We start from the raw sequence: 16,201 nt of genomic DNA, 5'->3' as shown, positions 1-16,201 counted from the left end.
TATACAAGGTATTGACTACCCCTTGTTGGCGTGGCACGCAGTGACGTCAGTCAGGAGGAGGATGACGTAGCAGACGACGTGAGGCGGACGGGGAGAGAGGGAGAGGCACCCACCTCGGCAGCCACACACGCGGATGCGCCCCGGGCCCACCACGCGCGGCGCGTGGGCCGCATCCGGACCGTCCGTCCTCCCGGCCCATCGAACCGACGGCCCAGATCACGCGCTCCCCGGGTTTCCCCTTCTCCCAAAGGAAATTTCCTTCCTCGCGTCATCTCCTCCTCTCCTCGCCTCGCCTCTCCCCCGTCGGCCGTCGCCGTCGCTCGCCGGAGAAGGATCGCCTCGCCTCGCCGGAGAGACCCCTCTCTTCCTCCCGCGCGTCCGCTCTTCTGGTTTTCCCCCCGGTGAGTCCATACGCCCGCGCTCTTCTCTTCTCTTCTGTTCTGTTCTGCTTGGTTCGCTCAATCACCGGAGGGAGGGGAGGGAGGGAGGGAGGGAGGCTTTCCTCTTCCTTGTTGCGGACGCGTGCTTCCGGATTCCGGCCGGCGAAGTTCGTGTGTGTGTGTGGGTGTGTATGGGAAGAGTTTCAGGTCGGTGAATTCGGGCGGCGACGCGCGGGGGGCGCGCGTCGCCGCCGGGTAGAATCCGGTGGCGGGCTCCGTGCGGTGCGTGCGTGATGCTCAGCTCTCGCGGCGGTAGTTGGTTGTGTGGCTACTGAAGCGTGAGGGAGGCATGGAGGTCAAAGATACCACTCCATTATCGGATAATCCTTTCTTGATAAATATATATCCGGTCTTCGTTTTGATAAATTTCACACCAGTTAGAGAATCTTGGTCTGCGACTTCTGGATGGTTCCATCAACAAAGAGACATCAATTCAGTCTGTAATTTTTTGTCGCCTTATATATTTTCGTTTCTCTCTTCTTGAGGTGTTATGTATCAGACCTAGATTTACATGTGTACTAGTCCCCTAACTTTCTTGAAAACTACTACGTACTACTCTTTGTTGTAAATACTTACTAACTTTGTTGTAGTTTGAATGGAAGTTTTTGTGCTGAGTATCTGCGATGTTTTGGTCTTGTTGTGCTTAGGCGATCACGGAAAGCTTCAATTTTGTTGATTTGCAGGAAGTGTGGTGTGCTGCTTCCAAAAGACCAAAATTCCTCTAGCGTTTCAGGACACTGTTTGCTCTGCACAACTTGATAGTTGATAAACATCTCCTGTGCTTCCTAGAAGACGTAGAAACTACAATATGCTTGAAGCACATCGGAAGCTGGGTAGTTGATATTTGTTTCCTCTGACTAACTACAATCCTGATTCTGCTTCACTCTGCAAAAAGAACAAGCCATGACTTCTCTAGTCCATGATGTTTCAGGTATGCCTGTTCCATCTAATGTTTCCCTATATATTACTGATGTTTAAATGGTGGGGCAGTTTTCTGCTATGATTATAATCATAATAATGATAGGTGCACTGTAGACTCCATGGCTGGTGTATTGTGCACGTATCACGGTTATGGATTAGCCCAAGAAAACAGTGGCATTTGTGCCATGAATTAGTATTAGGAAATACCAGGTCTAGAAGGTAATTTTTGTACCCTCGCTGGGATGCACTTGCCATTAGTATTGACAAACATCAGCCGCAGCCTGTCATGCCACAACTTTATAGCTGATCAGATTATGGAAATATTAGGTGTTCATCCAGTAAGTGTTGACATACACTCTGCAGTATTTTGATCAATTAGACATGTAAAAGGGAATTGCTGAAATATTGATGTAACATCACTTGGTACATGTTTTCTTTCCCTTGCAGACAACCATGGAGCTGATGAGCGGCAAAAACAGCTGAGGCAAGGTGAACCTGAGGACCAGCAAGAAACCTCGGCTACTAGTACAGGTAGCCAGACAATGGTAGCAACGCCTCCGACAGATTATGCGACACCCTATGCTCATCTGGATATGGCCCATGCAATGGTACATTACATTTAACTTTTCCCTTTTTTAGTTATGGGCAAGTCGTATAACTTCTGTTCTGTCACTTTGAGCTCTAGTCTAAGAGATATAGCTACTTGGTCATTGTGCAATATGGGAGAAACATGGAGAATCACTATGGAGGTTCAGTTTTAGATTTGGATTATTAGGCATGAAAACCACTTGTTTGGACTAATACTCACAGATATACATATACTAAGAGAAATTTTGCATAATGGTGACAAATAACTATTTGAATTTGGATTCGGTTCTTGGGCCTGAAAACCATTTCTTCTGACTAATACTAATAATTGAATGGATTTTAAACTCTTGAGGGGATATCCCCCCGTCTCTTGCATGCCATCTAAACAGTTACAAAAACATTGAAATAATTTGTCAAAATAAATTAATATGTGATATATCACTCGATAAACATTCATGGCGGTGACAAAAAAACTAAGACCCAGTTTTCGTGTGATTCTGTTATGAATACCATTCACTTGATTGTTAAACAGGTGTGCATGACTGCCATGACAGTTATACCATACCGTATTTATTCCTCTATCCCACCTTTCCTTACATGTATGTCAACAAATGTCTACCTGCCCATCACATGAGTCTCCACTCTCCACACCTAGCAAAATTTTCTTCATTAGTAACCTTTAGCAAACAGAGTGTTATGGTCATTGCACCAGGAATTGCTTCTTTACTTGGATTTTCAGTTCATGCATAATGCTAAACACCATTTGTAATGTTTATTGTCTAATTCCGCATATTTTGTTCAGCAGGGTCAAATTGCTTACCCAAATATTGATCCATATTACGGAAGCCTTTATGCAGCTTATGGTGGACAGCCTATGGTAATCTCTCATATATAAATTATAGCTGCATGTACTTTGCATGAGGAGGGTAGGCCAGTATCACATTGTCCTATATGGCCTAATATGTCGCATCCGGACAAAAACAATTTTGCATTATTCTGGGCCTTCGTAACCTACTTTCACTCTCTGTTAAAATGCTTTTTCTAAGACTTCACAAAATTGGTGCTATTTTCAGATGCATCCACCATTGGTCGGGATGCATCCAGCTGGACTACCACTGCCTACTGATGCAATTGAAGAACCTGTCTATGTGAATGCAAAGCAATATAATGCCATATTAAGGCGTCGCCAATCTCGAGCCAAAGCTGAGTCTGAAAAGAAGCTTGTCAAGGGCCGTAAGGTAAATCTTGATTAGCACCTTTTACAAAACCATATAACATGGAATATTAATAAGTTGTCATTTTCCTGATGCTCTATTATAGTTCGAGTTGGTCAGAAGCACAAGTGAACAACTACTTGCTTCAAGTAGTCGACTAAATTCTCCAATGTACACATCCCACTTCCATACTAAGATCAATCTACTCTACTGTAAATCTTATGGTGAATATCCATTCAAATCTTGTATCATGTCTATATTTCTGCGCACTAAGTTTTCAATGTCTGTGTGGATATTGCTTATTGCAAAAGATGTAAGGATCTGGGAATTAGATACCACACAACGAAAACTGTGTCAAATATGGAATGTGGGCTGATTTTTCTCTCTCAATTTTCACGTGAAATTTTTTAGTTCAAGTTGTCTTTTGCGCTATATTTTTGCACCAAAAAGTTACAAATTCTTGTTACTTGGATCACTGCATTGGTTCTAATCTCAATAGACTTCAATGTTGGCACTATCTGTCAGAAGTTAACTGAGAACTTCCATGAAATTATACCATGTTTGGGTGTTCTTACAAGGTTTATGTGTTTCTCACTGTCAGGAATGTGCAACTCTTTCAGCTGCCAGTTCTTGGCACCTATATTCTGCATCTTCTAATGGTTTTCATTCATCTGCACTGTGCAGCCTTATCTCCATGAGTCACGACATCAACATGCCCTGAAAAGGGCTAGGGGAGCTGGAGGCCGATTTCTTAATTCCAAGTCAGATGACAAGGGAGAGCATTCCGATTCCAGTTCCAAAGATAATCAGGATGGAGTTGCACCCCGCGATAGCAGCCAACCGTCTAGTTCTCTGTCTCCGAAGGGTGCATCTTCAGCTAATCAAAATAAGAAGTCAAAAACCTGCAACTAAAAGGATTAATAAGCACCTGGTGTGAAACATGGCAATAGGTTTTGTACAGTACAAGCTAGTGATCGACAAAGAATGGTGCCATTGGTTGTTGTAGGATATGCTCCGTAGAGAATATAGACAGGGAAACAGATTTTTGCAGCCTTTGGTTTCAGTCTGCTCAGTTTCTTTACCTTCTTGTACAATGAGTAGTTTCGTCAGTTGTGCTTTGTCATGGGATAGCTGCAGTTTTTCAGTGAAGTCTTGTAGTCTTAAAAGAATTACTTAACTTGACCATTGTTTGCTTTGGAGTGGATTGGTCTGTTACTGCCTTGCATCATCATCTGCAGTTCACAGAATAAAACATTGGCTATATGTGTATGTTCATGACATAAACATAATGTAGGGCATGTAGTGACTTCATCTGGAGATTCATCTGTTGTGCACACACCCACTGCAGATGCCAAATGATACTCTCATCTTTGCTTGGAACTTTCATGTGATCCTAACAGTTGTGATGGCACTCCATGATCTGTGTTGTGTGACTTATGTGCTTGCCCTCCTGATATGATTCTTGCATTGCATAGCATACATGTAAATGTAATGCATGCTCTCCATTGAGTTGCCTGATGATTATGTGAGACTAAGAACATATCTCTGAACCTGATTTTGATAGGCCTATACAAATCCAGGCATGTCTTCTCCATCATGTTACTATAACATGAGCGTATGCTTTTCTCGATAAGATAGAAATTAGCAGTCATTACCAAGAAGAATATACTTTCTCGAGAACATTGAAAACATTTTAATTTGTACCTTTTCTCGCACGAGCACATCTCGCTTTTTCGCTTAACAAGAAAAAAGAAAGATAGTACTAGGAGGAAGAAAAGGCTCACGCCAACTCTGAATAAGGCTTTATCTGAATCTCGACTTTCTTCAGAGGTTCTGAACTTGTTTTTGAAGGGTAGATTTCTGAACTTAATGTGAACAATTCTGAACTTTGGTTTGCCTTCTGGGAAGCTGGTAATGGAGATTTTTCCTTTTTTATGTATTAAAAAAGTTCTGAACTTTTTCTTTGAAGGATAGAGTTCTGAACTTCTTCTTTCAAGGACAGGAGTTGTGTACTTTGTGTCATAAATCCAGCTAATCTAAAGCATGAACTTTCTGAAAATCTGAACCAAAACTCGCGTGCACGCCCTCTCTGCAATTGAAAACCTTTGCCGGCATTGGTGACCCACGTGATTATCTTAGGCAACACTCTGTGATTATGTCAGGTGCTTACCAAAGTCCAGACACACGCTGCCAAGTCACCATGCTTCTCCCTTAGCACCCAAGTTACTAACAAAAGCATAGATCTCCATCTCCTCATCTCAAATTCTTAAACAAATTAGCACAGACATAAACATGCATATGATAGAGAAGAGAGAGAGAGAGAGAGATGAAAAATGGGAGAAAATTAATAATCAATTGAGGCAGAAAGCAAATGATAATGCTTGTTAATAGGGACCCTCTTCTGAAGAATTATGAGTGAGGCAGAGCAGGCACGCAGACAAGAACCCAGAGGGTATTTGCATATTTGCAGCTGCAGAGAATGCCAGAATCTACACAGGTTGTGTGTACGTACCCAACACTAATCATGTATTTCCTGCATGTAGTTACGGATGTAAATTTGGGTCAATCTTATAATCATTTCTTTGCCTAGATTGATCAATCTATTCAGATTATAAAAAGGCAGATAGATGAATACTATTTTTTTGGATAACTAATTATTCCTCCTGATGTATCTTGAATCTGCCTGCACATGAAGCAGTTCTGGATGGCTAATTATTCTTCATCCATTAGCTTGAATCTGCCTGCACATGAAGCAATCTAATCAACAATCTGTTCTTCAAAATGCATGCAACTGACCAATCAGAAATTGAGTGATCAAGTGAAGTGAGCTTCAGTATTGTTACTGAATCAAGACCTGGTTCTTGTCAAAAAATTTTTGATGGAACAGTCAGTGGCAATAGGATCAAGATGTTGATGGCACCCCCCTAAAAAGAACACAAAAAGGAGAGGAGGCATGCATCAGCTACCTCCCCAGAGAACAGTGAAAGGGATGCTTGACATGCTTTGCTTGCACTACAAAGCCAGGCCCCATACCTCCTCCAATAAGGCCTCTCTCTTGTAGGAAGCATATTTGGTGTTTGTGAAGTTGTGGGTGCATCCATAACCCTTTCCTCTTTGTGGTGTGTGTTTGAACGGTTAGCACTTGGTTCGGGGCGTGTGCTCTAGTACACATCCTTCATCGACAGCCAACTATCGTTGTAAAACTTTTCTTCCTATCTTAATTACATTGGATGACCTCCTTCGGTCATTTTGGCAAAAAAAAATCCATAACCTGGTGTTCACTATTAAATTTTGTTAGATAATAGAATCCATTCCTGCCTTTGCTTCAAAAAAGATGCAAACAATTACTACAAATGTTCAGTCAAATGACTGCAAATTATAAAAATCACAGCTTGATCAAAATAAAAACAAGAACACTACTTAGAATACCAACCTAAAGCAAGAGATAAAACTTCCATCTAGAGCTGGCGCGAAACTGCATAACTTCCATTTCCATTTATCAAAAAATGCATCTCCCTTTCCTTCATCTAATTGGTGCATTTTTAAATTGTTACTATCTTCATTTCATATTGTAAGATTTTCTAGCTTTGTCTAAATTCATCAATTGATGAATGTATATAATTTATATATATATATAGATTTATTAGCATTTATATGAATATAGATAAGACTAAAAAGTTTTATATTGTGAAACAGATTGAGCATAAGAGAACAAGTAATGCAAGTAGGAATTCATGAAAGGATGACATGCTGGGATGGCAAAAGTGGACATGAGCTCTTATCATGCCATGGCAGGGGGACAGAAATACATTGGTGTAAGACAGACAGACAGGCCCCTTTAGGCCCATTGACCCCCCCTCCCACACACTTGCCCAATATCCATCATGACCCATTAATTGTGTTGTTATGGTTGGTACTAGTTACCATTCTTGTTCTTTCTTAATTTGCTGCATGCATGAGATTATATAATAAAGAGGTCTTTCCCTTTCTCTCTCTCTCGTGCCTGCCATGTTCTTGCAGTGCACTACTGCACCAGTATCCACAATTCCAACAAATGTCTCCATAGCCATCATTTGGTTGACAAGAATGAAACCATACAACTTATAGTTAATTAGTGATAATATTTATACTTATAGCAGCATAACACTCCTACCAAAGTTGGTTGGTTACAAATATGTATATATAAATGTGTGGAACATTTGTAACTAATTGCAGGCATTAAAGCCTGAGTCTACAACATCTACCTCAAGTCATGTCAATGCTAGTACCATTCTCCGGTGTTTATGTGGCTTTGGTCCTTCTTCTCCATGATACTACTCCATTGCAAGCAAGCACATATATAAAAAGTGACATGACATGAGAGTATGTCTAGTACTGAGAAGAGCACCATGATTGTCCCAACTATGGAAGAAAAAAAAGAGGATGCAAAAAATTGCTGCAAAAAAATGGTTAAGAAATGCACAAAAAGCAATGCCATGGTGTGCATGTCAACCTTAGAAAAGAAAAGAAAAGAAAAGAAAAAACTAAAAATGCTGCCCTCAAGCATGTAGAAAGTATGGTGCTTTTGTTCTCTCTCTAGTCCCATGTCCTTTTGATGAATGCATAAAGACAATGACAAGCTTGGGAGTGAAGGGAGATGGGTGGCCAACATCCTCACTTGTCACCCATGGAAGAGAAAAAATGCAAAAAGAGATGGAAGATGAGAGTGAAAGAGAGAAAATTTATTGGAAAGTGATGGTTGGTGCCTCACTCTCTTCATGCCAAGAAAGTGACTTTCAGGACAAAGTGGGGGTCCTGCTAGGGGTTTTTAGGGGTTAAGGCTGTTGATAGTACATCACTACAGCTAGATCTGTGTGTCATCAGCAAACACTGAACAAATGTGATGCACATTTGGCTGCATGATCTTGACAAACTGCTTTTGCTCTGGATTTGAAAGGCTATGTTTGTAATGTAGTGGGAGTAGCAAGGTGCAGGAGTGCTTTGCCTTTCTTTTTTTTTCTTCTCTTATTTTCATGCCACTCACTCAGCCAGTAGTCCCTCCTTTTTGTTACTACCCTCTAAAGAAAAGCTGATCACCCAAAAGCAACTCAATGAGTTCTCAAAAACAAAGAGAGTGTGACTACACATGCCAATTGGTGTTTAAGCAGTTGAAACTGAAGTCAATGAATGGTCTGCAACTCTTGATCATGAATCTATCCTAAACTCAGAAAAACAGAAGGTGTTATGTTAGCACCATCTCTGAAAGTGTATAAAAAATTGCACATATTCAACCCCTAGTACCCTTCATCTAGTAGAGTATATGCAGCAATGACAAACAATTGAATGCACTCTGTCACTCAGCAGTGGAAAGCTCAAGCCCAGAAGCTTGCCATTTCAAACCCAGCAGAGGCACTTGAACTGCCTCCATCCATCTACACAATCTCATGAGTAATGCCATTAACTGCACCAGGTGCTTAAATGCAGGATCTTGCACCCATCAGCTTTTACCCCTGCCTGCCATTCTGAGGCAACAAGGCATTGCACTTTCCATTGAAATTATTTCACCTTAGCTCTTTTTATGTTTCAAGCAATCTTTTGTGTGAGGTACAGATGCAAGAACAGATCTAGGTCAATAGACAATGCTTGCTTGGCATTGTTGGAGGCCTATTTGAATGCATACCTATCACCTTTTGCATATGTGAGTGTACAATGTACAGCCACGAACATTGCAAGTTTCTTCAGTGAGGAAACCTGATAAGGAGAAGATGTAAGAACAGTTTCCAGTTTTCTGTTCTTCCTAGATCCTTCTTGGTACAATGCTAGATCTTGAGATCTCGCGGTGTACTGCATACAATTGTTTCTATTGTTCTGATGTAAATGCAGAGATAGGACATCATAAACTTATATGTGAAACAATTTAAGCTGATAAACACTGGAGATGGTGAACTCCATTGGCAACTGCATGTACTCCCTTGTTTGTGTAGAAATAGCAAACAGATTTCAGATCTGGATTGAGACAGGTTAGTTATGTACAGGTACAGAAACAGTCATTAGAGTAGTGTAAAAAAAATTTACTGTTCACAGTCTGTTATCTTCAGGGCGATGGCTAAATTCAGAGTAAAAATCTTGTACTGAACACTGTGCAGATCATGAACTTTAGGACATCACCAAAGCAAATTTCTGCCTCACATTTCATCCCAGCACCGAAAGAAATTCCACTGCAGTTAAGCTCATTCATTGGCCAAAATCTGCTCCCTTTAATTCCTTTCTGCACAAGCACATTTGGTGATCATGGGGTAAAGCCTGCATTTGTGGAGCTAGTGGCATCACTTTGGATGCAAGGCTCATCAGCAAAGCCCAATAGGAAGGTGCTAATGTATGCTAATCTCTTTATTTTAATTACTCCTGTTGAACATTACTATCTCACTCACTCACTCATGCATGCATGCCTTGCCTTGCCCCTGACACCAGGGCAGGCTGGGTGCTCCACTGACAACTGCAATGTGTGGATAAAAACTATCATATCCCAAGAAGCCCCCACTAATTACCCCCATTTGGCACTTGAGGCTCTAATAAAAAGACTGTTTCTTTTTCTCCATTTGATCTAGGAATTTGAACAACTTTATGTATTCTAATTTTCATTTGTGCAATGTGCAATGGATTTTGACAGGAAGACCATAAGAACAGCATCTCACTCAACCACCGGCAGATCCACAGCCTACTAACCCTAGGTGGCCGCTTGGACTCGTCGGCGAACGCGAAGTGAAATTTAGTGTTAATTTAGAGACTAAAAGTAATAATATTTTCATCAAAAACACTTTTCTCTAATTTTTTTTTCTGGATCCGCCGTTGTGTCAACACTACACACAGTTATAACAAATTGAGAAGTTTGGATGGTTTGTTTCTGAATGCTAGTACCTACCTTAGACTGTAACTGAACAAATTAAGCACAAACAGAAGCAAAATAGGAGTAGAAAAAAAATGATAAAACAGAAACATAAATTGACTGGGAGGAGCATGAACTGAGGCAACCCCACAAGAAAGTATCATGATTCCCTGTATGCAAATATTCTCCTTGCCAAGTGGTCCTAAGCATGCACTTCTGACATTCTGAAGCATTGCACATTTGCACCACACCACAGTCCACAGGAATAAAGGGATGAAGTCTGAAAACATATCGTCGCATTCCAGCAGCACAATCTCTCCGAAAATTACCTCGCTGAGACATTATCAACAAGGATCATACCATTCAGCAAGGCACCATTTCAAATGCAGGATTTTAGTTTTTTCCCCAAATTTTCCATCTGAAACTAAACTGAAATTTGTACTGGCACTGAGCTAAAAATTTCTAGTGAAACTGAAGTACAATTTTCTGATGACACTGAGCTAAAATTTCTGTTCAAACTGAAGTATCTTTTCCTGCTGATACTGTGCTAAGAATTTCAGCTGAAACTGGACTACAAATTTCTGGTGTGTCTGCTGAAAGTCTGAAACTGAAATAAACTTGTGCTGAAACTGAACTGTTAGCCCCTATTACTACTATCTCCGTCCTAAAATAAGATTATTTTTTAGTTTTTTGATATTATGTTTTGACTCTTCGTCCTATTTAAAATTTTTGTGTGATTAATATTTTTATTCTTACTAGATGATAAAACATAAATTAGTTTTTATACAAATTTTTCAAATAAGATGAATGGTCAACCGTTAGGCATGAAAAACGAAAAATAAAATTATTATAGGACGAATGTAGTAGGTTATTATTGGTACTACTACAGCTACAAGAGGTGGAATAATAAATAAACTGAAATCGTTTTGAGCAAAGTGGAAAACAAAAACTGAGCAGGAAGTGAAAGAGTGGATGGGACGGGGATGCGGCGTGCGCTGCGAGCTGTCGCCCGAGGCTGTAGCAAAGCCTGACGGCGACGCACATTTCTGCCGCTGCTGCTGCTACCCGCCACGCCGCCCGATGCGTATGCTGCTGCTACAGAGCCAATTTTTCATCTATAGTCAACAACTCATATTATAGTTATCTATAAAACATCAATACATGGTCACACATATCATACATATATTTTGTATTAAAGTCCGTATATAACTGGCTACAAATATACTTATAGCTTATAACATGTTACTGTACCTGCTCTACTGCTCTGATCGACCTCTATAGCAGCCTAGCAGCAGCAGCGAGCGAGCACGAGAGGCAATGGTGGTGCTACCAAAGCTCAAACGGAATCCAACATACTCCTAGGCAGCAGCAAATGCCTGCAGCATCAGCATCCTCTCCCTCTCTCTCTCTCCTCTCTCCAGACAGCACAAGAGTGTGGTTAATTACTTGTTACTGTCACTGTCAGGAGCTCAGTACCATAGTAGAGAGAGAGATCAGCAGTTAATAGTACTACTGTAATAGATTAGCAATAAAGCATGGAGTGAAATTTAGGTTGATATCTGTCTGTCTGTCTGTTCTGTTGATGCAAGTTTAGTTAAGCTACCAAAAGAAAAGGATGAACTAAGTGCTAGCTAGGGCACAGGCCGTGCACTGCTACTGCACGCTTAAGCCTAGCCTAATTATGATGTAATGAGACCAGCGTACAAGGATTATTTCTTGCTTGCTCTACCTTCAAACAGCTAGCCCTGCCTCTCAATGCAGTGATACAAAAGAAAAAAAAACAGGAGATAGTACTTTACATAATCCTGCAGCCAGGCTCCAAATGCAGAAACATTTTCTTCCCTGCCCTGCCTATAAACATCACTACTATAATCTTGACAAGATTTGTGTTAGCAATGATCCAAACAAAAACGCTTAATCTGTACAGTGCTTTGCATAAAAATAGCAACAGCACTACCGCAGCACCGGCCAATCCATGGATCCAGCGACATTGAATGTTACTACATGGATGGATCGATCACGAGGCAGAAGCATATACTACATTGATGGCATCGGGATTCAGGCTCGCTGCAGCAGCTGCAGGTGAGGGGGGGCAAAAGGGATGGAGCTGCGACGAACAGAGAACAGAAGAGAAGAAGAGAGCCAGCAGCGGCAGCAGCAGCAGCAGCAGCAGCCATGGCTGAGCTCTCGTCGTCGTCGTCGTCGTCCTCCTCCTCCTCCTGTCTCCAGACACGCATGCTTGCATTACAGCTGTAGGTCAACATCTCTTGCTACAGTAGTACTGCGTTACTGTGCAGGCTTAACTCTGCTGCTGCACGGGGTGGAGCTGCTCTATGCATAGGGGTGCACAGGAACCGGTTTAGAAATTTTTTTTAGATAGAGTTTATTTATTTTCATACATAAACTTTCTTGATTTAAATTTAAGCATTTGCAACCGTTTCAAAACACTTAAAAAATAGGTGACATCTTATATTTTTCAAAACACTTAAAAAGGGGGTGACATCTGATATTTTTGTTGCATCTTAAAAAGTGAGTAACTGCTTCTGCCTTGCCTTGTATACATAGGATAGGAGCATCTGCCTGCCGGCTTCAGTTCAGCTAGCTCATCCAGAGTAGCAATAACTCAAGACTGATGCTCTCTCATGACTAGTCCTGCTCCACACTATTCATACTCTTATGTAATACCACCCCACCTCAGAATATAATTATTTTTAGATCATCTTTTTTCTAAATATGTTTACTTTTAGGTAGTCAGTACATTGAAAATTTATAAAAGTAAGAAATAAATGCATTGAAATTAGGTAAAAAACAAAATAATTGTCTTGGGATTTTATAAAGTGAAACGTATTCTAGCCTTATTTTTTTTTTTATTAGCATGTGTGGAACGAATAATAATTAAACTATTTTGGAGCGGAGGGAATACTATCTTTTGAAACATATTATTCCCCCACAACATTACCACATATTATTTACTTGATTATAGAGATAAATTTAATAGTTAAAAATAAAGTGAATAGATAGTTTTTTCATAAATCATATTTTTCTAGACATGAAACAATTAATCTGTAGCAATAATTCGACAAATATAACAGTAGTGTATTTGTTCGGTTCATCTGAGTAGTCAGCAAACTATGCATGAATAAATTAAATATCATTTCCTTAAATAAATCTATGATTAATTTATAATATGAAACAGCGCGAGAGTCACGTAGAAAAACAATCTAACAAATGCAAATGCACAATTGACAAGCCGATGATCGACTTATATATCAATGTATAATTATATCCCACGGTATTAGACTGCTGCACGTATATCAATTTGTTCTTATTAATGCACAGAAGTACTCCTCTGTGGAATACCGTTTGTTCTGATCTGATCTGATGCTCATTTGGCTCAACTCATTACGTGGTAATACTGCAGTAATATGTCATGGTACTGTTGAATTGCTTGAGCATTTTCAATCTGTCCCAACATTCATTCTAAAATAAGGGGTTATTTAGTTTGAAATTTTTTTTGCAAAAACATCACATCAAAACTTTAAACGCACATTTGAAGAATTAAACTTAGGCCGTGTTCGGCCACACCAATAAGATATCTAACTCTTTTCGTTTTCCACGCACACGCTTCCCAAACGGCTAAACGGTGTGTTTTTTCGAAAATTTTCTATAGTAAAGTTGTTCTAAAAAACATATTAATCTATTTTATGTTTTTTAATAATTAATAATTAATTAATCATTTACTAATCTATTAGTACGTTTTCCGCGCCGGAGAACTAATACCCTTCCCCACATCTACCAAACGGGGCCTTAGTCTAATTACTAAACAAATTTCAGATTCCGCTTGAAAACCGTGAGACGAATCTTTTGAGTCTAATTAATCCATCATTAGCACGTAATATAACCATTCTGATAAAGTGATAACTGATATGAAAAAAATATTTTAAATGACCATTTAAACGATAATACGAATGATAGTACTATCGTCCTAAACATCACACCCAATCACGTACACTGCAGCTGAGAGAAGCCGACTATAAGCATATTTTAAAGAGATAAGAGGAGAGAGAGAAAAAATGTGAGCTACTAATTTATAGGCAGCTACACATGGGCTCCAAGAACAAAATGTGTGTATGACATGTGGGACTATATAGTGATATTTTGTAGGTAACTATTATATGAATTGACTATTAAATTGACTATAGATAAATTATACTGTAGTAGCTATAGTAGCCAGTAGTTGGCTGTACTATTGATGGATGAGCCCATAGAGTACTGTTACTGGTATACGATGCTACGATACGGATGACTGTGCAGCTGGATGTCACGTCAACAGATGCAAAGGATTGCAGAGACATGGATACAGTGCTGCATGCAGTCCCTCATATGCCGCACAGTGCACTCGCTGCTACAGAAGCTTGACTGGCATATAAACTTGACAGCAAAATCCATGGCACCCACAAGGGGTGGTTACGAAAAAAACGAAACAAATTAATCGGAGAAACTAAACTAACCAAAATTTTCGGTCATCAGTTAGAACTAATCAAAATAATTTTGGTTTATTCGGTTATTGTATCGAAAAATCGAACTAATGTTGTTCTAATATAAACAACAGTACATCAAAACTCAGACGGACGTGATGGCGGTCGGGCGGCAGGCGGCGGAGCACGGTGGGCAGCGGACCACTCCAGAGTGCGGCGGGCGTCGGAGCGCGCCGACGAGCAGCGATGGAGTGCGGCAGAGCTCGGCGGACGGTGCACTCGGGAGAGGATGAGGACGATTTCCCTCTCGCGCGCGGCGGAGGCGCCGCATTCTCCCAACGCGTAGCCCAAGACGTTGCCTCGTGCGGGTCGAGGCCGAGAGCCGTGTACCTTGCTCAGAATGTGCACTTCTCAGTCCGGCGCATGATCCAGCCTCTGTTGCGCTGGAGATCCGGTGTGGTGAGCTAAGGCATAACGTCACCTCAACCGACTGTGAATGCCTTAGGAACTAATCTAATTTGGCAATCCATATTTTAAATTGTTGATCATCTATTTGGCAATCCATATTTTAAATTGTTGATCATCTAAAATAGTTTTATTCTTTGTGTCTCTCTGTACTCTATCAGATCCTCCATATCTTGTTGGTGGATGGAGAGAGCCAAACATGTAGCCTCTCTCCTAATAATAAGGATGAGATTGGTGTTCTACCGAAGCTCGATATTTATCATTCATCCTCTATTTTTAAGCGGCGCCGCTATACGTACGATTCGTGTACGATTGATGGTCCGCATGGCACGCGCCAGCGCCGTGTGTGTCGTACACGAATCGTACATTGTACGCGAAGCATTTTCTATTTTTAAGATGGAAGATAAAATATATGTCCAGTGGAGGATGCTCTAAGAATAAGGGGGTGTTTAGATTCCAAAAAATTTTGGAAGAGGGGTCATGTCGGACGTTTGATCGGATGTCAGAAGGGGTTTTCGAACTCGAATAAAAAAACGAATTTCATTGCTGGAAACTGCGAGATAAATCTTTTGAGTCTAATTAATTCGTCATTAGCACGTAAAGGTTATTGTAACACTTATGACTAATCATGTACTAATTATGCTCAAAAGATTCATCTCACGGTTTCTTTTATAACTGTGTAATTAGTTTTTCGTTTCATCTATGTTTAATGTTTTATTTATATGTTCAAAAATTTGATGTGATATTATAAGGAAAAAATTTTGGGAACTAAAGGAGACATAAGCAAAAAAAAAAAAAAGCGACAAAGGAGATCCCGGTGAATATCCGCCGTCGCCGAGGACGAATCGCGTCGCGTCCAGTTATTCCTCTACGACACCACGCGGCCGCATCTGAGCCGTCCATCACTAACGGCCTGGGCTAGATCCTGCGGCCCACGAGCGGTCAATGGCCAGTCCACGTAGCCGTCTCTCTTCCCCGTACGATGCTGATTGCTGCCTTGCTGGCCAGCCAGGGTCACTGCTCGGATCTTCTGCGGATTTTCACTCCTTCCTTTCTGGAATTTTGGGTGGTGTTCTCTTTTTTTTTCCACGAGATTTTCAGATTTTTCTTCGTTAACTGATCTTGTGATAGTTGTTTCTGATGAAGTTTTTGGTAGAGACTCGTTTCGAAATAAGTTTGTGAAAATAATCAACTTGTCAAAAATCGGTTATGTGAGGATATAAATGATTT

The 16,201-nt window shown here is 40.5% G+C and overlaps 1 protein-coding gene across 5 annotated transcripts; it reads left to right on the top strand.

Moving 5' to 3' along the window:
- The first annotated feature begins 278 nt into the window (after positions 1–278).
- Positions 279–4,362, top strand: LOC102699641 (nuclear transcription factor Y subunit A-7-like). 5 transcript variants are annotated; one of them, XM_015842927.2, is made up of 7 exons: positions 279–401; positions 1,124–1,371; positions 1,809–1,969; positions 2,752–2,826; positions 3,023–3,187; positions 3,270–3,334; positions 3,848–4,362. In XM_015842927.2, the coding sequence occupies exons 2-7, from the start codon at positions 1,344–1,346 to the stop codon at positions 3,882–3,884; spliced, it is 531 nt and encodes a 176-aa protein (XP_015698413.2). In that variant the 5' UTR covers positions 279–401; positions 1,124–1,343; the 3' UTR covers positions 3,885–4,362. The 5 variants fall into 5 exon arrangements, with proteins under 5 accessions (XP_015698413.2, XP_015698411.2, XP_006664197.2 ...); XM_015842925.2 differs by having other exon boundaries at positions 3,270–3,387; XM_040529838.1 differs by lacking the exon at positions 3,270–3,334 and adding an exon at positions 1,465–1,699 and having other exon boundaries at positions 287–401.
- The last annotated feature ends 11,839 nt before the right edge of the window (positions 4,363–16,201 follow it).

The sequence above is a fragment of the Oryza brachyantha genome, chromosome 12 (genome assembly GCF_000231095.2).
Source record: "Oryza brachyantha chromosome 12, ObraRS2, whole genome shotgun sequence".
Classification (NCBI taxonomy): Eukaryota; Viridiplantae; Streptophyta; class Magnoliopsida; order Poales; family Poaceae; genus Oryza; species Oryza brachyantha.
Note: the sequence above shows the minus strand (reverse complement) of the source record. Positions and strands in the feature narration are given on the sequence as shown.